At 54.3% G+C, this 20,382-nt stretch overlaps 10 protein-coding genes across 10 annotated transcripts; 5 read left to right on the top strand and 5 right to left on the bottom strand.

The window, feature by feature from the left end:
- Positions 1-237: 237 nt before the first annotated feature.
- Positions 238-1,167, bottom strand: BAUCODRAFT_67139 (uncharacterized protein; the record flags this gene model as incomplete). The annotated part of the gene is made up of 1 exon (XM_007676460.1): positions 238-1,167. One exon carries the CDS (start codon positions 1,165-1,167, stop codon positions 238-240), a length of 930 nt encoding a protein of 309 aa, XP_007674650.1.
- A 547-nt stretch (positions 1,168-1,714) lies between these two features.
- Positions 1,715-2,880, top strand: BAUCODRAFT_428193 (uncharacterized protein). Its single transcript, XM_007676894.1, has 3 exons — positions 1,715-1,956; positions 2,012-2,666; positions 2,723-2,880. Exons 1-3 carry the CDS (start codon positions 1,806-1,808, stop codon positions 2,814-2,816), a joined length of 900 nt encoding a protein of 299 aa, XP_007675084.1. The 5' UTR covers positions 1,715-1,805; the 3' UTR covers positions 2,817-2,880.
- Positions 2,881-3,447: 567 nt separating this feature from the next.
- On the top strand, positions 3,448-5,920 carry BAUCODRAFT_32546 (uncharacterized protein). Its single transcript, XM_007676319.1, has 2 exons — positions 3,448-4,891; positions 4,945-5,920. Exons 1-2 carry the CDS (start codon positions 3,658-3,660, stop codon positions 5,523-5,525), a joined length of 1,815 nt encoding a protein of 604 aa, XP_007674509.1. The 5' UTR covers positions 3,448-3,657; the 3' UTR covers positions 5,526-5,920.
- A 1,417-nt stretch (positions 5,921-7,337) lies between these two features.
- On the top strand, positions 7,338-7,704 carry BAUCODRAFT_67388 (uncharacterized protein; the record flags this gene model as incomplete). The annotated part of the gene is made up of 4 exons (XM_007676480.1): positions 7,338-7,355; positions 7,420-7,465; positions 7,519-7,549; positions 7,611-7,704. 4 exons carry the CDS (start codon positions 7,338-7,340, stop codon positions 7,702-7,704), a joined length of 189 nt encoding a protein of 62 aa, XP_007674670.1.
- A 541-nt stretch (positions 7,705-8,245) lies between these two features.
- Positions 8,246-9,734, bottom strand: BAUCODRAFT_32548 (uncharacterized protein). Its single transcript, XM_007676320.1, has one exon. It carries the CDS (start codon positions 9,473-9,475, stop codon positions 8,522-8,524), a length of 954 nt encoding a protein of 317 aa, XP_007674510.1. The 5' UTR covers positions 9,476-9,734; the 3' UTR covers positions 8,246-8,521.
- A 1,233-nt stretch (positions 9,735-10,967) lies between these two features.
- On the bottom strand, positions 10,968-11,713 carry BAUCODRAFT_67250 (uncharacterized protein; the record flags this gene model as incomplete). Its single annotated transcript, XM_007676470.1, has 2 exons — positions 10,968-11,530; positions 11,590-11,713. 2 exons carry the CDS (start codon positions 11,711-11,713, stop codon positions 10,968-10,970), a joined length of 687 nt encoding a protein of 228 aa, XP_007674660.1.
- Positions 11,714-12,069: 356 nt separating this feature from the next.
- On the bottom strand, positions 12,070-13,393 carry BAUCODRAFT_32556 (uncharacterized protein; the record flags this gene model as incomplete). Its single annotated transcript, XM_007676321.1, has 3 exons — positions 12,555-13,393; positions 12,318-12,434; positions 12,070-12,253 (listed from the first exon to the last, which is right to left on the bottom strand). Coding segments are annotated over exons 1-3 (655 nt in total), but the record flags the coding sequence as incomplete, so codon positions are not given.
- Positions 13,394-13,734: 341 nt separating this feature from the next.
- On the top strand, positions 13,735-15,931 carry BAUCODRAFT_574559 (uncharacterized protein; the record flags this gene model as incomplete). The annotated part of the gene is made up of 2 exons (XM_007676895.1): positions 13,735-14,397; positions 14,451-15,931. 2 exons carry the CDS (start codon positions 13,735-13,737, stop codon positions 15,699-15,701), a joined length of 1,914 nt encoding a protein of 637 aa, XP_007675085.1. The 3' UTR covers positions 15,702-15,931.
- Positions 15,932-16,096: 165 nt separating this feature from the next.
- On the bottom strand, positions 16,097-18,788 carry BAUCODRAFT_147027 (uncharacterized protein; the record flags this gene model as incomplete). Its single annotated transcript, XM_007676896.1, has 2 exons — positions 16,097-16,875; positions 16,931-18,788. 2 exons carry the CDS (start codon positions 18,786-18,788, stop codon positions 16,097-16,099), a joined length of 2,637 nt encoding a protein of 878 aa, XP_007675086.1.
- A 214-nt stretch (positions 18,789-19,002) lies between these two features.
- BAUCODRAFT_32558 (uncharacterized protein) lies at positions 19,003-20,375 on the top strand. Its single transcript, XM_007676322.1, has 2 exons — positions 19,003-19,590; positions 19,655-20,375. The coding sequence occupies exons 1-2, from the start codon at positions 19,242-19,244 to the stop codon at positions 20,173-20,175; spliced, it is 870 nt and encodes a 289-aa protein (XP_007674512.1). The 5' UTR covers positions 19,003-19,241; the 3' UTR covers positions 20,176-20,375.
- Positions 20,376-20,382: the final 7 nt, after the last annotated feature.

A 20,382-nucleotide genomic window follows, 5' to 3' on the forward strand; every position in this document is an offset into this window, starting at 1 on the left:
TGTGTGTGTGTGTGTGTGTGTGTGTGTGTGTGTGTGTGTGTGTGTGTGTGTGTCAGACGAGGGTGCTTCGATTGGATTGTTCTTGTATTTGCGTGCCGTCATTCTGCCGACGTGAGCAGGTATTGCTTGCTTCGATGCTTCTTGCGCGGTCATATCATACAACTCAGCGATCGTCGTTTGACCCTTCGATCACCAGCAGACTTGACCTGTGGTATTGGGAGAGGTCTTGCTCTTCAGTCACTCAGCATCCCACCTCTTCCTCACGCCAAAGAAGTAGTTGCCCCAAGCTTCACTGCCCTTCACCTGCCTCCACCCTACACCAGGCACATACACAACGCCCATGACCTGCCAATCAATGCCATCTGAGGTACTCAGCTCCGGTTGCATTCGCGCCCAATCCCTCATCTCTTGCGGCTGGATGTACTGGTTCCAATTGTGCGTACCTCTTGGGACGATACGTAGCAGATCTTCCGCGACCAGCTTCGTGGTGAACCAGGAGACAGGCGTACGAGCAATAGTAGACCCTATCAACCATCCGCCAGGCTTGAGATGGGAGATGCAGGACTGAAGGAAGGGTGAAGGGCGCTGGATGTGCTCAATTACCTCGAAGAGGGTGATGATGTCGTAGCGACCGTCGTCGTGGTTTGGCAGGTCCTCAATGGCGGTGTTGAGGTACGTCAGCCGACCAGCTTCGAGCAGTGACGGATCTGTCCGTTGATGTCGCTTAGCGACCGCAATGACTTCGGGTGTGGGGTCGATTGCCGTCACGGATCTCGTGGTCGACAGTCTCGCCGCCGACTCCGCGAAGATGCCTCCACCGCAGCCTATATCTAAATAGCGCAGCTTCTGCGCCTCGTCACGGTCGTCGTACGCGAGACAGCGGCGAATGAAGCGATGCCGAAGCGGGTTCATCAGATGGAGGAGGCGGCTTGAACCCTGCGGATCCCACCATGACGACGCCAACGCGTTGAAGTGAGAGACTTCGGTGTGGTTGACGGAGCTTGATGTGGTGTGCGGTGCAGCGTCTGTCGTGCCATGTCTCCGCTGCAAATGTTGAAATGTTGGAGTATAGGCTCTGCTTGCAAGTATGGGTTGAGGAATAAAAGCTTTTGTCAAAGTTGCACGCCTCAATGCTACAGGCAGACGGAGTACCTCGGCGAGCGACATTTTGGTCTCTGAACAGCGGTTCAACACTTCTATCGACGGATTCGCTGAATGGAGGAACGTTCCGAAAGAGTTGCGAAGCATAGTGGCGCGGAAGAGCAGCACAGGTTAAGACGACAAAGCCGGCGTTCTGCCGGCCATCTCTCATTTCCATCACTCAAACCTTCCATCGGAGAAACCTGGGAACTACAAAGCTTCGTAGTTATGAATTATGACAACACGGAGTCGTTCGAAGCGCGCACGTACGCACCACTTGTTGACCTACCTTCCTGCCAGCCGACAGCGTATGTCGGCTTTGAGGACGTACAGTGTAACATGCAGTGCCAACATAACTGCCTCGGCCTCCTGCACGCTCTGCGAACTTTGACCTGCGCAGTAGTCGAGTGATCTACACGCTGACACTTGATTCCGGTCGATCAATCCTCTTCTGGTATTGATGTTCATGTTCGAGCCAATCATTTGAAGCGCTGCTTTCGAGCCTTTGCGACTGTAGAACCTACTCCATCTGCGAAGGCCGTCTTTGCTGACACCAATCGCGATTGCCGGACGGAGATTATATACTACTAAAGTGGCAGTATGTCCAGCCCGTCGCTCTTGAGAGTCTTTGCATTGTGTGCAAGCATCGAATTCACCAGACCAAAATGCGCTCCTCTCTTACAACCCTTGCGTACGCACTCCTCGCAAACGCAGTCAATGGACAGCTAGACATTGGATCTCTTCTAAGCGGTCTTGGCCCAGCCCCAGCCGACGACCCTCGATGGACCGATTTTCATCCTCCAGGAACCGGTGATGGTGAGATGCTAGATCAACAAGCGGACCACCTTCTGCAAATACTAATGGCGTGCAGTCCGATCTCCCTGCCCGGGTCTAAACGCTCTCGCCAACCATGGCTTCATACATCATGATGGCAAGAATATGACTCTTCCCCACTTGATCGAAGGTCTCGCGGCAGGCATGAACATGGGTGCCGACTTCACAGTCGCAATTTCAGGAGCCGGCCTCCTGTCTTCTCCTGATCCCTTCGCTGGAGCATTCGATCTCAATGACCTGGACATGCACAACTTCCCCATTGAGCATGACGCCAGCCTTAGCCGTCAGGACGCCTACTTCGGCAACGACTACAGCTTCTATAACGACAACTGGCAGCAAGTTCTGAATTTCTACGACGGGAAGACGACGACGGATGTTCCAACCGCATCCCGAGCGAAGTATGCGCGCGTCAACGACTCTATGACTATCAACCCAACGTTCACATACGGCACTCGTGAAGCCATCTTCAGCTATGGCGAAACCGCCTTGTACATCCAGAGCATGAGCGACCCGGCGTCAGGCATGGCGCAAATCGACTACGTTCGTAGTCTATTTGAGCAGGAGAAGCTGCCATTTGAGCTGGGGTGGAGGCCGAGTGCTGCACCTATTACGCTACAATCGCTTGGGAATATGGTCTTTGAGCTGTTCTTGGCGAATCCGCAGAATGTTCCGGAAGGCTTGACCATAACTGCGTATGTCCACAAGTTGATATATCTCGAAAAGGCGTTGAATGCTGACTTGCTTGCAGCAACTCGTATAAGGATGCTTTCGAGGCCGTGGCAGGTGGATCCAATATTCTTGCGAACTTGACGGACGGGTTGAGTACTTCTGTTGGGTTGTAGAATAAGCATATGATATGAAGCCCCTGCTCAAGCGTTGCCTGCTCAACTCCATCTTAGTCGGCTTCATTTCGAGTAAACCCTCAGCTCGGGTAAATAGATGTTACACTTCCAAGAACTCGCCGTCTTCATCAACGATCGTACCTAGCATGACTGCGCATATGTTGCCCTGCAAATACCCCTGTGAACACAAAGCATGTCGCGCTTCGTATCAGACCTGAAAGCTCTGAGATATATCGACAGATACGGCTACAGTGGCAATGTGGACTTCAGGATATATGCCGGCGGACCGAGGACCGTCAAGACGATGTCGTCCGTGCTGGAATTCCGCCCCCACTTTATCTCCCCTCTCGCAACGTGGTTACGATATCGGCTTTCCCTCTTGCTTTGTTTGCATCTGTCTACGTACATCCTATATGTTCAGCAAAGACACGTGAGCTGTGATACTGTCTGATCACTTATCGCGCTACGTACCATCGACCCAAAGCATAGCATCGGCCTCTGCAATGATCTTCAAGTCGCCGACGGTGTCTGAAGTGAATGCCCCGCCTCAGTGGGGCACTTTGCAAAACCAGCAGTCCTTCCGAACCTTACCAGCAACGTCAGGTGAAGGCCGATCTATGGAACCGTGAGTGCTAGACGTATTGTGCGATTCCATTGCTGTGAACAATGATAAGGTAGATTACTCTTCCTCCTAGTACATCATACCATTCCACATTGACTCTTAACATCCTTAAATCTGGCACACAACTTCTAGTGAAACGCGTGGAAAGATATTGCGTTCGCATTCAGGCCCATTGCTACCGCATAGTTGGTATAGAGATACGTATCGGGTGGGAGGGTGATGTCCAAGGCCACCGATAACAATATCCCATCTCAGGACGCCGGCCGTGTGGGTGCTGCAAAGGACGACGTTCCAGTACCAACCGTGCCAGCGGAGCATGACACGGCCAGTGTTATGAAGAGCGCAGGCTCTTCGACGTTACGAGCCGAGCAACATGCAGAATACCCGCCAAAGGTAGACGGACAGCCACAAGCGAACGGGGTCATAAAGCCTTCCAGGCCCGGCTTGCCTCGATTCACCACCTCGAAGGAGAACGTTCTGGCGCAATTCTTCATCGGGAGCATAGATCAGGGCACGACTAGTACGAGGTTCATCATCTTTGACGGCACAGGGCAACCTGTCGCAAGCCATCAGCATGAATTCAAGCAGCATTATCCGCAATCAGGCTGGCATGAGCACGATCCGAAAGAGCTTATCGCGAGCGTTGAAGTGTGCGTGAAGAAAGCAGTAGCGACATTTCAAGCAATGGGACATGACATCGAGGACATCAAGGCGGTGGGTTTGACTAATCAGCGAGAGACCACGTGCGTATGGAATGTCGAAACAGGCGAGCCTTTGTACAATACTATCGCGTGGCCAGATACTCGAACGAAGGGTCTCGTGCGAGACCTGAAGCAGAAGGAGAAGGATATGGGTCTGGACTTGACATACTTGACTGGTCTGCCGCTCTCGACCTATCCGTCTTCGGTGAAGCTGGTATGGCTGTTACAACACGTGCCGGCAGTGAAAGAAGCGTACGAAGCAGGCAAGCTAGCTTTTGGCACCGTTGACGCCTGGCTCCTTTACAACCTCAACGGCAAGAATAGGGACTATTTCGTCACGGATTCGACTAACGCAAGCCGGACCATGTTCACAAACTTACACACAGTGAAGTACGATGACAAGCTATTAGACTTCTTCGGGCTGGACAAGACCAAGCTACACCTTCCACGCATAGTGCCAAGCTCGGATGCAGACGCTTACGGCAAGATTGTATCAGGTCCTCTAACGGGCATGAAGATTGCGGGTTGTCTCGGCGACCAGTCTGCGGCTCTGGTCGGACAGCAAGGCTTCACGCCGGGCTCAGCGAAGAACACTTACGGCACTGGATGCTTCTTACTGTATAACGTAGGCGAAGAGCCTGTTATCTCGAGTCACGGCTTACTGGCGACTATTGCCTATGACTTTGGCCGGCACCGCAAGCCCGTATATGCATTAGAAGGCTCAATAGCGGTCGCCGGCTCGGGCGTCAAATGTAAGCTCCTCCTCCGTACAACATTTCATGTCTTTGCGTTAACATTGTCGCAGTCATGATGAACAACATGGGCTTCATCACCCACTCTCACAAGATATCCGAACTGGCCGCCACCGTGGAAGACAACGGCGGCTGCGTCTTCGTCACCGCATTCTCCGGCCTCTTTGCACCATACTGGATCGACGACGCTAAGGGAACCATCTTCGGTATCACGCAACATACCCAACGCGGCCATATCGCTCGCGCTACGCTCGAGGCTGTCTGCTTCCAAACGAAAGCCATCCTAGACGCTATGGAGAAGGACTCAGGCCACAAACTGCATCAGCTTGCCGTTGACGGCGGGATGTCGAACTCCAACCTGTGTATGCAAACGCAAGCGAACATCATCGGCATACCCGTGGATCGACCGGCGATGAGGGAGACGACGGCACTAGGCGCGGCGATTGCGGCTGGTTTTGCGGTCGACATCTGGAAGGAGTTTGATGAATTGAAGGCGATTAATCAGAAAGACCGGACTATCTTCACGCCCGATATTGGACCTGAGGAGTCGGCGAAGATGTTTCGGAAGTGGTCCAGGGCGGTGGAGATGTGCCGGGGATGGTTGGATCCAGAGGAGAGTGCGGACGACTTCTAGATGGTCGAGGACTATATGGTGGCTGTCCATGCCTTGGTACTCGTCTCTCGAGGATGGTATAGGATTGCTTTAAAGTAGATTTGGCTCGTCCTGCAGGACTGTAGAGCATGCTTCATCCGCCTGCAAGCGTGTGAAGCCTTGGGTAGGGTTTCGCTCACTGAGAGGTTGGGTATGAAGCTGGAGGGTTCAGCGGTCAAAATCATGTCACTTGCTTCATGTTCTGCTATTTCTCGATGCTGCTTTCTCACTGTTCTTGCCGTTCATGTCACTAAGCTCATGCGCTGATGAGTGTAATAGGTGCAGATTGCATGGACGACTGGGCCACATAACTCCGTCAAATCAATGACACTAGCGATAACACAGAATGGTCCGAGTCTTGTTATGCTGCGAGCAGTCTGCGCCTTACCAACGAAGTTTCGAGAAGGCCGCATCGGTCACAAAAGTCCAACAGCGCTCGCAGCACAGACCAGGCCGACGTTGAGCCATCAACTGAATGGTGTCTGTGGAAGCATCCGTATCCGCATCCTGCCGGATGCTTTGGCCTGGGCATAGTGGCGTAGGCGCGCATATTACTACTGTTCGCTGCGGAGCAGTTGTACGCCAAGCCGCCTGACTTCCTAAGCAACGCACGATATTGACGGCTTCAGAGACAGTGCTGTTGTACCTCCTCGCTTCCAGCTCGGCTCGTGACCCGAGGCTCATGCACGATGAATACTGGGCGGAGCGACTACGCACGCCACTGGGCCTGGCGGAGCTCCGTGATTCGACAAATGCACCCGGGCTCACGGTTCCGGAACCGGCTCCGCAAGATGATCCCTTTGGACTCTGCCGCCCCACAACCGTCGGACATATTGTAGACGCGCCTTGGGAGGCGCACCTACTTCGTTGGTCGTATAGAGTACAGTATCTCGTATAAACTCCAGCAAAGAAGCTCATCAAGCAAGCGAAGTTCGCGAGTGATGGGGGACGGCAGTGGTGCTTGGATGCCAGCTTCGTGACATTCGTCAAGCCTTGACCACCCTTGTTGGCCTCGCGATGCCTGTGCATCTTCTGACGTCCGCGGGATCAGGATCATCAGCTTAACGAGCAGGACCGATCCAGCCCGACGAACACGGACCGCCAGAGTTACAGCAAGCGAATGGCAAGCTCGCTTCACCATCTCTTTCTTCTCATTCGTCACATAATTCTCTGAATCCACCCCTCCCATACCGGCCAGTCACCGGTCAAACATTCCTACAGCAGCCTACTGGACGCTCCGTGACTTTCATCTTTTCTCATCACGGTCAAGGATTCGCTTATCTTACAGTTCGCCATCGGAGAAATGATGTACAGAGATTTCGCCTCGGTTCTGGTAGCCGGGCTCTCTCATCTTCAGTGGCCTGGTTAGTAACCACATGGCTGCCATGCAGCGATCTACCGAGACCTGTGCCACAGAGCCACACTCTTCTAGCCGTCTGCAGGGTCATCTCGAACCGGTTGTGCGACCTGCGGCAGACCTGGTAACGACCTTCCTCTTCCACTCATGCCATCAAACACAGTTTGCCTTTTCAAGCACTCAAGCTCAGGCTTTGCGCGACGCTTCGACATCTTTGGTCTGGAGGAGCCTCTCGAAGAACGAGGAGGAAGCTTCCGAAACAAGTGGCGATACCGTACTCAGCCAACTCACTCGAGCCACACTAGGCTATCAGAAGGACCCGTTTTTAGGAATCCACTCTCCGGATTGATTTCTCCCAAGACGTACGAGTTCCCTTCATCGGGTACGTTGCACACAACGAGAACGGCTGGCGACCCATCAAGCACTCTCTAGAAAACATGTGCGACTACACACAGGTCATCTACCATGTCCCTTTTGCGTTGCGAAATTGCTAAGCTGACAGTGGCACTCACCTTTCAGGTGGAATACAAATGCGGCCATCTACGCTTTACTGTCCGCGCATGGTGTACGGCTTCTTGGAAGAGTAGCCGTTCCGGTCGTCAGCTGACGGACTGCCAGGCGTTCGTTATCAAGAAACGCATGTCAGATGGTACGCATGCATATCGGATCCGTCGCGCTGACAGAGGTGCTGACGAGTGTCTCACCAACAGCGCTCCGAACATCGTGGCAATCGAATACAGACTGCATGAGTATTGTGGTAAGCAAACTCTGTCCCAATGGCAACGACGAGCTTATCCCAATTGACGGCACGCTGCAGGGAATTGCAGGGAGCCTTCACCGAAGAACATTACCGGACCGTCACGGAAACAGCGCGACAAAGAAGGCGAGAAGAAGGAACAATCCAGCTCCGAAACTGAGCAGAGCCACTCTACAGACACTGGCAGTTCTTCAACGAAGTCGTAAGATCGGCGATCCGCACTTGTGATCCCCACGTCGCTATGGACTATGATCAGCCCAACAACCTCAAAGTCGCTCACTGCGCGGCCGTACATTCATACAAGCGCCGCCATGCTGTCGCGAGGCCGTGGATGGCTGCATCTATCTGTTACGACGATTCGGTGCAGGTCGATCAAAGCAAGCCGGCAGGAATGACAGCAGCGTCGAGATAACGAGATTCATCTGAAGGTGGGACATTGCGCAGAGGTACTTGCCTTGCAGCGTTCTCATGGCCCGCAACGATAGCTCGCAATAACAACTTAGCCTCATCGATCTCGGTGGTCACATCTGCTTCGAGTGTCGCGGGCGCCCGATCCAGCATGTTCGACCCGGAGGACGCCTTCATTGGAGTTGATCTTTGCTTGGATGTAGGCGACTATATTGTACTCCACGCTGGAAGGAAGGCGACGGAGCGAACTCATTGGTACGGGAACACAGAAGGCTTCGAACGGCAGTTGGTCTCTATGACAGCTCCCCACAGGGACCAGACGCAATTATGGCCCAAAAACACCAACTCCGTGGGAATTGATTGGACTCAAGCTTACAGCATATGCTACACTAGATCTGAAGACTCAACCCGTCGAATATCATTGGCTCATCATTGTGCATCACCTCAGTATTGTAGCTAAGGTGCATAAGGTGGCGGCGCAGCCGTGTCCTTCACATGTGGGAACAGCCCACTGAGCACCCTCTCAGGTCTTTGCACCTGGACCGCGGCTTGGCCTTCTTGCCTTTCCACGGCATTGTGATATCCCGGGAGCTCGTCGTCGTTGCGCTCTTGAAGCTCAACGTCAGCTTCGGCCGGAGCTGCTGCCCGGGCTTCTCCCGGAGCACCAGCATTTCTACCAGCCTCCAGGTCGCGAGACCGCAGCCATCTCCTCCCCCCACGTGGCCGTTGTGGTCGTGCTGGTCGCTGGCGACGTAAGGCGCGGTCTGAACGTCGCTCTCGGCCTCGCTGCCACCGTTCCTTACACCGATTCCACCATCCTTTCGCCCAACGGGCTACTGCTGCAGGCCCGATGCAAGGCAAGACGAGCAGCATTAGCACGGCCATGGTGGCAGCGGCGTAGGCGGCACACACTAAGCCAACTGGTATGAGTCCCCACATGCCCCACGGGACTGTGAGGAGTTTTGCTCTCCTTGAGCAGCCAGCCAGTGAACAGTTGATAAGCATTGAAACGCAGCTCAGGACGGCGACGACTGCGGGATAAGCCACGAAGAAGGCGACACCCACCCAGCCGCCCTTGTAATTGGCCCAGACGGGCTTCCATTCGCAGTAAAAGCGGTGCTGCTGGGCCAAGGTGAAAGTCGCCATGACGACGACGGTTACGACCATTGCGGTCAAAGCAAGGATGGTGTAGGTCAGGGTTGGACTGCAGCATCGACGGCCTCGAGCGCCGGTACGTGAGGCTTCGAGAGCCGTATTGCTGGCATAAGCGACGTATATCATTAGCGCGGCGATGATGTAGAGACACCATGGGAGCCATGTTCGTGCTTGGTCTGCTTGACTGGTGGTGTAATTGGCCACCCAAAAGGTCTTCTGCCGGCACAGTATCTGCGTAGCGTTGAGCGTGGCCATGGGGCTCTTGAGCTTCGTCTCCTCAAACGAATTACTGCGTGTTGGACAGTCGGCAAGCGATTGCAAAGCAGATCATATACACTGTGGTCTAATATGTGTCTGCCGCAGTACTACACCAAGCGCTTGCTCAATCGACGGCCCTTAACGGGCGTATCGATGCGCAGCTACTGAGACAATGCAAAGGTTGAGTGCAGGCATGAAAGGAACGAGGCAGCGAGGGGCTGTGATAGGTGCCCTCGCCCTTCGTGCAGCAACTTGATTGAGGCCGCCTCTCAAGCCGAGCCTCATCTGGTCACGTGAACCCCCACTTTTCACCGGTTCGCAGTGGCTTGGCTGGAGCTTCAGCCCAATCAAGCAGTAGCTTCGATCCTGCGCCAGCACACGAAGCTTCAGTCTCTTGTCCCTACCCAGCTAGCCAAAAGTACACCCTTGCCGGCCGAGACGCTGCATCGCACGCTTTAAGCGGGATGTATGACAACGGACCGGGTGTGTTCTCACGAAGGCACACGCCCCCTCCATTCAATGGGACGGACGACCGCATTGACTCTGACCTCGTCGAGCATATGACGGTGAGGCGCCCGGAGCCGCCGTCCAACAATTACGTGGTTGAGCATTGTTGTGCGCATCGTGCACATGTTCTCCGCTTCCCACGGATACCGAGCACTGTTCAAGTACGATCGTGCCCCTCGAGAGTGTTGACCTCACAGTACACGCCCTTGACGTCGTAGAGGCCGGTAAACTCCGTTCAATCTGGCCTGCATCGTCACGCCAAAGCCGCCAGTAAGCGCAGCCACTTGCTGCGGCCTACTGCGCAGGATCAGGGGTGTTAAGCACCTCATAAGCTTTTGCATAGACTGCGGAGTCTGCGTGTGAGCGCTACTTTGCAGATGCTTCGAGTGTAGCTGTCGATCCGGCACGCTATGATGTTGTGAAAGAATGGTCTTCGATGCGCTAAGTCCTGCATTTCGAAAGCACTACATGCACTCATGTGAGGCGCAGATCCGAGGCCCCGCGGCAGGTATAGGCTGGCCTTGATGGTATCCTTGTCATGCTTTCAAGGGTGTCTCATGAAAACTCTGAATAAGATGGTCGCCCACTTGCAGAACTACACTGCGGTGCGCCTGCATTGTGAATGACTGACCTCTTTAATTGCATTCCTTGCTATCACCTCGATGTACCCAGGCAAAGGGCAAGTGTTCGGGAAGGCGGTCGGCGCGAATGTTGGCTACGTCCAGTGTTGAACCGTCCGCTGCCGGGATACCTGTACGATGTAAGATTTATTCATTAGGTTGCGCTCTGATGTATTCTCATATTGTACGCAATACATGTCGTGACTTTAGCCTTGCGCCTCTGATGTACAACTTCCGTCCCACTCCTGAGAATATCTGCTGCGGCAGCCTCAGCATCTGCGGCTCTGCTAAAGCCAGCTTTGCCAGCCCTGCTGATTTCATCTCGTCTCTTCTCGGCTCCCTTGCATGGACTCAGTCCACCCCTACTTCATCCTCTTCTCCGCCGCCTTCCAATTAATAACATCCCAAATGGCCTTGAAGTACTCCGCCTTGCGATTCTCATACTGTAGATAATATGCATGCTCCCACGCATCCACCCCTAGAATGGGCCTAAATTGTCCCACCACGGGATCCTGATTCGCATATGTCTTGATCCCCAACTGTCCTGTAGCATTATCCTGCACCAACCAGCACCACCCACTTCCCTGGATGCCCGCCAGCGCAGTATTGAACTGCGTCTTGAACTCCTCAAGTCCACCGAACGTGCTGTCGATGCTCGAAGCGAGACTGCCTGACGGTGGCTCGCCGCCGCCTTGGTTCTTCGGCGCCAGGTTCTCCCAGAAGAGGGTGTGGTTGAGGTTACCGCCGCCGTTGAAGTTTATGGCGGCTTGCGTGGCGATTTGGGTGGGGATGTCGGAGGAGGAGATGGCGGAGGACATCTTCTCCACGGCGACGTTGTAGTTGTTTACGTAGGTTTGGTGGTGTTTGCTGTGGTGCAGTTCCATGATTTGGCCACTGATGGCTGGTTCGAGCGCGCCGTAGTCATCTATACATACCTCCAGTTAGCCGATCGGGGGTTCGGTGATGCTGTATTGTTTCTCTTACAAGGCAAGTCTGGCAAAGTGGCCTTGTTCTTGATGGCGGAGCTGCTAAAGCATGCTGCCGCAGGCTTAACGGCGGAGGTGAGGGAAGTGCGCGCTGCCGCACGGAGAGCGCTGGTTCTAAGCATGACTGTCGACATGTTGGTGACTGGTGTATTCTGTTCGCAGTTGCAGAACTCGAGTGATATGTTCATTTATCTGCAGCATTGAGATACACAGGGAGCTATGACCCTTCCGAGCGTTCCGACGTCACAGATGGTTCCTTACGCATCGGGCAGGCACAGCCGAACATGCATGGGATATGGCTTGGCGCTCGCCGCTCGTTCCTCATGGATGGTACCAAACGACGATGATCAGCCGTCACGGGCAGTGACAAACAATTTGAAGTCCGAAGATGTCGGCATTCTATATTAAGCTACATAGTCTGCGGGCGATACTGAGTCCAAGGGCTGCAGAAGATGGTACATCCTTGATCGAGAATGCTATACAGGCGGATGAGGTGGGTTTGACATTCGAGCCTTTGGCGCAGCAGCATGCAGCCATGGTTCATATGACTGTCTGCTGCATGCGTTGGTCGTTCAGTTGCGAGGCTCGTGCGGCGATCTACTTCAGTTGCTTGAACAGTTTCGGAGCGGCGCATTGGCTGGCGCAGTGCATGAGATGGAAGACTGGGGTGATAGCGTCAGCGATAGTGTAACTCTGCGGTACTTCGAATCGAGATGGTTCACTCACACTCCTCAACGCAGTCCTCGTGGGCCTTGCCGTGCTGCTCGTGTTGCTCGGTGACACGCTCCGCGCACTCATCGTAGTGGTGCTTGAGCGGCGCACACTTCTGCGATCGCATGCAGTCTGTGGTCACGTTAGTGAACATTGTTCAGGTACGCAAAGCAAATAACAAGATGATGCAGAGGCCCATTGAGGCTGGGCACATCCACCAGTGGCAGCACATCGTAGACAGAACAAACTCACCCTCCTCAAGCTTAACCTTCGGATCCACGGGCTCATCCTCCTCTTCCTCCTCATCCTCATCCGCCTCCTCCTCCTCATCGTCGTCCGCTGCCTTAGTAGGACCCCCATGCGGCCCACTACTCTTTGCCCCAACCTGTCCACTCGCGTCGCCACCATCCCCCGGCTTATGGCCCGGAGCACTCTCTCCCTGCTTCGCCTGCTGCTTCTCCGCATCAGCCTCATTCGCCTCCTTCTCACTGCCGCTTTCCTCATCCGTCCCCGCCGCCGGCGAGCTCAGACTCGCGCCACCCTGCGTCGTGGCGCCACGGTGCTGCGCGGTTCCCATCCCGCCATCGCTCGTGTCTTTGGCATCGGAGTCCTCACCCGTAGGGTTGCTGGGGCCTTCGTGTCCTCCCGGGGTGGTGCTAGCGTCGGCGTGGGCGGTGCCGACGAGGGTGAGAGAGGAGGTGAGGTCGGAGAGGTAGTCGTACCAGCCCATCTTGGTGGTTTGGATGGGGTGGAAGCGGTCAATGAGTGGGAAAGAGTGTGCTGTGGTAATGGAGGCTTGTACGACAGCTTTTTGCTGGCTTGCATTGAAGCTCCTTGAAGCACGGACTCCGGCCGGAAGATGTTCGGATGAGATCCGCTCGGCGAGAAACAGCTGTCACGTGGTCGGAGCTGGTCTTCCGTCGACGAGGCACGTAGGACTATAGAACGTCTCCTCCCGTCCGGTCTCTGACACCTCCGATCTCAACACAAAACAGACAGAGATCGGATGTGTGCAGGGTGTTGCACCATCTTCATCTAGGTACAGTCTGTGAAGTACCTGTTCTATTTTTGGTCTGGTAGTTCTTCGAGGTTAGAGTCATCGGAGGACGAGCGCAAAGCTGGCGATGCGGAGCGGCTTCAACGTCCTTAAGCATGGTGTGGTACATCCTAAGCCCGCATGCAGACAGCCATGAGATGCGGCGGTTGTGGCTTGAACGGGCGTCTACCTTTGAGCCTATGGCTTGAGGCAGCATGCACAGCCTGACGATAATGTTCCCATCATTGCACGCCATGCGGGCGTCCACATTGCCCTCGATCTCCTCAAGGCAAGTTGGTATATGAAGCGACTACCTCTGGATCCAACCAAGATGCAGTTGTAGATGTATGAGGCTGTCTACTCCGTACGACTTGCGGGCTCCGTGGAATGCTTCCCATGGACCACCTCAATGGCGTCCGCAGGGTCCTCGACAAGCTACGGATCAACAGACATCGTGAAGCGGCTTGGGTGTATAAGAAGTTGAATACTGACCAGCAAGATGTTCGTGTGCTGCTCGTAAAAGCTTCTGAAGACAGATCGAAACCTGTTTGCGGCACATTACGACACATTTCTCTGATAAACCAGCAGCTCCCAGGATATGAAACAATCTCATACGTCTGGGGCGACCCTAAGTTGCGGGGAAGGATATACGTCGATGGCTGCGAGCTTGAGGTGCCTGCCAGCACGGAACGCGTTCTCAGGCGGTTTCGGCTGCCACAACAAGACCGCTTGCTATGGATCGATGCTGTGTGCATTAACCAGCAGGACTTCTTGGAGCGAGCGCAGCAGGTCCAGCTCATGGCGGAGATATACAGCCGGACGACGCACGGGCTGATCTGGCTGGGTGAGGACGAGGGTTTTGCGGCCGCGGCAAAGGACTCTATCCTGGCGGTCTACGAGAACGCTCGGCAGGAGACGGACGGCTTCGAGAACTTCATGAGCATGCTTATCGATGAAGTCTTGCGGCTGTATCGCTATGCCGAGAAAAGGGGTAACCTAGCTTTCGACCACGAGCCATTACTAAAATACCTCGGTCTCCCGTGGTTCAGTCGTTTATGGGTATGAAGAATCACCATCACTGGTTGAAGTGAACTAACTAACAGCCAGTACAGTGTATGCAGGAAGCATGTTTACCACCACGATGTACTTGCTGGTGCGGCAACATTGAGATGGATCTGTTACACGTCGTACGAGCAGCAGCTTGGCTGGATTACAAACAATTGACGCTCCCTTTCCTCAATCATGAGAACATGGATGGCATTCAATACGCTTTTATACTCTGGACATACTCTGACCGTAGCCGCGGCCCGCATGGAACGAGTTCGCCGTTCCCGCCACCAACGCTGTATGCTTTGATGGCCGAGTTCCGATCATTTGAGACTGCCGAGCCAAGGGACCATGTGTACGGTGTACTCGGCCTGTACCAGAAGCTAGGCCGGGTCCAGCGGCTTTCCCAGGAGCTTCTCCCTGACTATCGGCGACCGCTCGATGCCGTGTTCAGAGATGTTACTGCCTTGTGGATTCGCGAGTGGAACAGCCTGGAGGTCCTTAGATATATCTATGGCACTCCCCGAGGTATGCACGGCATGGATAGGACGCTGGATCTCCCATCATGGGTACCAGCTTGGCATCGAAAGTGGAATGACGCAAAGGATCCTTTGCGATTCATCTTGTCCTTCGATGCTGCAGGTCAAAGGCCGGTAAGGCTATACGACGATGGAAACGCCAATCTTAGTGTGCTCAACGTTTCTGGCCTGGTCATTGGACGGATTGCCGCTCACACCACGACATTCGAGTGGGGCTTTTTCCGGAGAGCAGATAACGTACTGACCTTCATAAAGCAATGCGAGGAGATGATGGGAGAGGCTGATTCAAGGGTTGATGTCACTGATGCCCATGCACATTCCTTAGCCTCGAGACTTGCCATGACACTTTTCGCTGGAGGAGACCTTTATGGTCAAGTAATGGAAAGAGGCAAAGCCGCAGACCATATTGTGGCTTTCAGGGATTTCATTTTCTCCACAGGGGAGGTACCCCCAGACCTAAGAGGACTGGCCCCTGACGCTTCACGGCAGACTCTCATGGCTGCTCACAGCTACGAAATGTTATTAAGGGCCTGCATAAACCGCCATTTTTTCGTCACGCAGGACGGCCGTCCAGGCCTTGGTCCTAGAACCTTGAAAGATGGCGACATCGTGACTGTCCTGTACGGGTCTCAATGGCCTGTAATTCTTCGATCAAATGGCGGAGAAGACACCTACAAATTCATCAGACTAGCGTACGTCGATGGAGTCATGTTCGGTGAGGCTGTGCGTGCTCATGAGACGGCTGGTAAGGACGACCAGCTCTTTCGGCTTGTATAAGAGGGGCGCGAAGGATTGTGGGTCCCGGGCTGGAGTGAAGCCTCGAAGGGTTGCAGTCAAGTCATGCGAGGTTCTTAATCGGGCAGCGGAAGCACATTTGGCTATGGGCAACATCACAGCCGATCGACATCGCTATGTTGGTGGGCTGATGTAGAACTGGCAGCGCCTGAGCGGTTCAGGACGGCGATACTCTTTCTCTCCAAAACTCGGGAAGAGGAAGGAGGCCAATATTGCTTCCCAGCGGTATGACGCGGCGCAAACGAAGGACGAGATCTGCACAGCACATGACAGCCACAGAGAGTTCGGATCAAATTACGCTTATCGGCGAAGCAGCAAACCGTTGCGAATGCCACACACCTTCGAGGCAATAAAACATCACCATTACTTCATAACGCTCATTCAAGCCATCCAGAATCATCACCACCCTCTTTCCGCTCACCCTCGAACCCCAACTCCAATTTCGGCAACGCCTCCACCTTCACCTCCTCTAACCTGGGGGCCCCCTCCTCCTTCTTTCTTGGACTCTTCTTCGGACTCACACTCCTCGCCCTCTCCTCCAAATCCGGGCCCTCCCTCACAAACCTTGTCTCCCACTCATCCTCCGTCGCCGCCGCAACCCATGCTCGCAAGCCATCATGCACGCCGGAGTAGAATTTCTCCTTGCAAGTCCGCAGCGTGGCGCCCATAACTTTTTCGAACCCGCTGGCTTTCAGCTCCGCGCGGAGATTGTTACGAGCTGTGGCAGTCGGAAGGGAGGCTAGGACGCCGTTGAGCAGGTCTAGGTGTGCGGTTAGGTAGGTCGTTGCGTCCCATTCTACGCCGCCTATGTACGGTGCGGCGGGGACGGGTGGCCGAGAGCCCGGGAAGTGGCGGTGGGTGTAGGTCGCTGCTAGAACTTCAGCGCGAGCCGGATCGTTGGTAGTGGTGTCGTCGGATGCCTTTGGGCGTGGTACGACGTTAAGGTTGTGCAGGAAGATCCAGAAGACTTCCTTGGTCACCATGGCGACCTCGCGGCTCCAAAGGCGGTAAGGGCGAGGTGTGTGCATAGTCAGGACGAAGTCCACCGGCTTCTCGTCCTCAGACTTGGTAGTCTCGCCAAGGTACGACCGGATGCGGTGGGCTCGTTCTGTAAGGGTTGCGGCAGAGGAGCTGGTGGCCGTGGCGAGGAAGTTGACTGCTTCACGGTTAGCAATACAGCCAAATCTAAACAGTGGCTTGAAAGAACCCACACAACACATTGATGATCACAGTCCGAGTCGCGTACTCCGCCGGACCTTTCTTCTCATCGTCGAACAACATCCCCAGCAGTGCCGGAAACAGCTCGTCCGCCACCACAGCCAACTCAGCCATTGCTCGCTCAGTCGTGCAGAGGCCTTTGAGACACAGCAGCGTCTCGTGCAAGAGCTGATCCTCATGCTCCTCTCGCCACTCAAGGCCCATAAGGCGGTGCAGCAATTGCACGATCTCGGACATACCGCCTTGAGCAAGGAAGCTGTCAACCCAAGCGACCGTCTCGTTACGAAGTAGAATCCGAAGCTTGTGTAACCGGCCTACTTCGACGACTGTCGGATCAGTATGCTTGCGAAGGTAAGCTATATAGTCCGCTGGGATGGCGGGAGCGGCCGATCTTCGACCTAGCGAGCCGAAAGGCGAAATGGGTGTCGTTGCGCTCGTTGACGACGTGATGGTGTTCGCGTCATTCGCGACGTGGACAGATACTGGTCGGCTTCTGCTCTGCGAGCGCTGCTTCTTCGAGGGCGAGGTGGACGCATGTTTGTCGCTTTTCGAGAAGGTGAAGGTTCGGCTGCGTGGCCGAGATCGCTTGGTCGACTTTTGGTAATCTGCATCCAATTGCGCGTCTGTCGGCGAAGCCTCTGGGGCCGTCGATGTTGGCTGGGCGTCTGGGTGAGTGGCATTTACTGTCCCGTTCGGACTGTTGCTGACCATGTTCGATCCCTTGTCCTGCCTTACAAAGTCCGCCTTGACACGCAAGGTCAAAGACCGCATCTTCTGCCGCATCGGCTCTGGTATGTTACGAGAGTCAAGCACTGCTTCGAAAGCCTGATCCACGACCTTTGGGTCTAGCTCGATCTCCGGCTTCGCAGGTGCATTGTCGGTCTTACCCTTGCCTTGCAGTGCAGCTACAGCAGCCATCACCCGACCTCCTCGCTTAGCTACACTGAGTGTATTAACTCCCAGCACCTGCTCCGCGCTGCTGCCGCTGGCTTTCCGCTCAGTGCTACTGCGCTTAAGCAAGACCGGCCGCTCACCAGAGACTCTCCGTCTACTGTCTTTGCTCGTTCGGCTGGCCGAGTCTTCTGATCTTCTGCCTTCGGTGCTTAGTCGGCTCCCGCTAACCCTGCGAGTGATGGCTCCCACCAAGCTTTCCGATCCCGGTACGTAAGCGCTCTGCGGTCGAGCTTGGAGACTAGGTCTGAGTGATGGCTGCTCGAGTGTCCCAGCAAAATTTCGCTGCTTCGACGGGGAGTACTCGCGTGGTGTATACTTCTCGATCTCTTCGGCAATGTTGCTAGATGACTTGCTGTCTCTGGTACTTGGCCTCGAGAGCGGCTTGCTGCTCGAAGCAAGCTGCGACCATATCGGCGTCTCCGCCTGTCCGCTCGAGGTAGCCGGTGGCGTAGTATTCTCTTTGTCCTTTTTGATTGTTGCTGACAAGTCCTTGCTTGAGCGATTTAGTTTGGCGAATACAGCTGCGAGGTTGGTTGAAGACTTGGACTTCATCACTGCATCTGGCCCATCTCGAGTCTTCGTAGCCACCTTCACACCCTCAACCTCCTTGCTAGCTTTATTAGCTGTGACACCTCGTCGCCCACTCTTAGACAGCGACGACGATGGAGACTGCACGTTGTTCTGCAGTTCGCCCAGCGGTCTGCTCTTAGCAGCATGTGGATGATCCGGCGGCAGCAACGGCACTGACTTTGTTCTCACTGCTGCTCTACGCTTAGCAGGCTCTGGAGACGATGGTCTTGACTTCGAAGCGACGAGGGATCGGAGAAGGTTGGGCTTTGAGGATGCGTTGCGCTGATAGCTTGGTCTCTGCTGCGTTTGTGTAGCGTTAGTGTCCATATTGCTTTCATTCGTGACTGCATGTAGATGCTGTATGATGACGGATCTATAGCAATGGACTTATAGAAAGCATGGCGCAACCAATGTCTCAGGTTCATGAAGTTGAAGGGTCGACGCGGCATTGTTTACCGAGGCGGTCGACATGGCAACGGACATCAGTCCCGATCACCGTTCGATATGAGTTCTATGTTCGCCATGTATTCGCATCCATGCGCGCAATTTTCCATACTTGACATCGAATACCTTCGCTCGACCACTCGCAGTCATATGACATTTACAGGAAGCACGATGTATTGCTCGAATTGTTCCAGGCCTATTGATGGTATGATCGTCGCTGCAGACGTCATGCTAAAGCTTCACTTGTGTAGAAGTGAGTATCAATATCATCCAGCTTCGTTCTTCTCACTTCTTCTCTCGAACAATTGTATTCTTCTCAGCATCTTAAAAAACAAGATGTCATCTCCCACAGCAGTCTTCCGTCAAGGCGCGAATGCGCTCATCACAGGTGCGGCGTCCGGCGTAGGACTGGCCGTTGCGAAACTATGCGCATCCCACTCAATGAACGTGATACTGGTCGACAATAATACCTCTAAACTCGACGAGGCAAAATCGTCTTTGAAAGATGGCAAGGGCAGCGTGGAGTCTCACTCAATGGACGTTGCCTCCATCTCCGACTGGTCCAACCTAAAGTCAGAGGTTGAGAAGGGCGGCAGGAAGCTCGACTTCTTGCACTTGAATGCAGGCATTGGACTGAACAGTGACTGGACCGACAATGCTTACTTCCACAAGATCTTTGATGTCAGTAAGTAGACGCTTGGATTGGAAAGGCAGCAGCTCGTCACCGTCTATACTAATGTACGAACAAGACTTCTTCGGTGTGATAAACGGCATCAACACCTTCTACCCCCACTTCACCAACAACAATAGCCAGCAGAAAGCCATCATAGTCACCGGGTCGAAACAAGGCATCACGAACCCACCTGGCAACCCGGCCTACAACGCCTCCAAATCCGCCGTGAAAACCATCACCGAAGGCCTATCCTTCGACCTTTACAAAACATCACCCAAAACCTCCGTCCACCTGCTCGTTCCGGGCTGGACTTTTACAGGTCTCACGGGCGGAGGTGGCACGAAGGAGAAGCCTGCTGGAGCGTGGACGGCGGAGCAAGTCGCTGAGACGCTGTACGAGGAGATGGGAGAGGGCCAGTTCTACATCATTTGTCCAGATAATGATGTGAACTGGGAGCTGGATAGTAAGCGGATGTTGTATGGCGCGAGGGAACTGGTGGACCGGAAGAAGCAGCCTGTCCCACCACTTAGTCGGTGGAGGGACGATTGGAAGGATAAGGCGGCGGAGATGATTAAAAATATGAAGACTGATGCGTGAGCGGGGTCGGTCACGACTGAAGCGATGATAGTGCAGTGGAACAGATAGTTCCTAGTGTAAATAGTTGGATCTTTCTGGTTGTGGTGATAGAGATGCGGACGGGGAGACTGACGCAGTCTGCCACTGAGGTGAGAAACGACAAGACATACTTCAAGCTATGTACATCAAGCGTCCTATGATCACACCGATAATGCCACCACGCCGCTC

This window comes from Baudoinia panamericana, assembly GCF_000338955.1.
Source record: "Baudoinia panamericana UAMH 10762 unplaced genomic scaffold BAUCOscaffold_4, whole genome shotgun sequence".
NCBI classification, from domain to species: domain Eukaryota; kingdom Fungi; phylum Ascomycota; class Dothideomycetes; order Mycosphaerellales; family Teratosphaeriaceae; genus Baudoinia; species Baudoinia panamericana.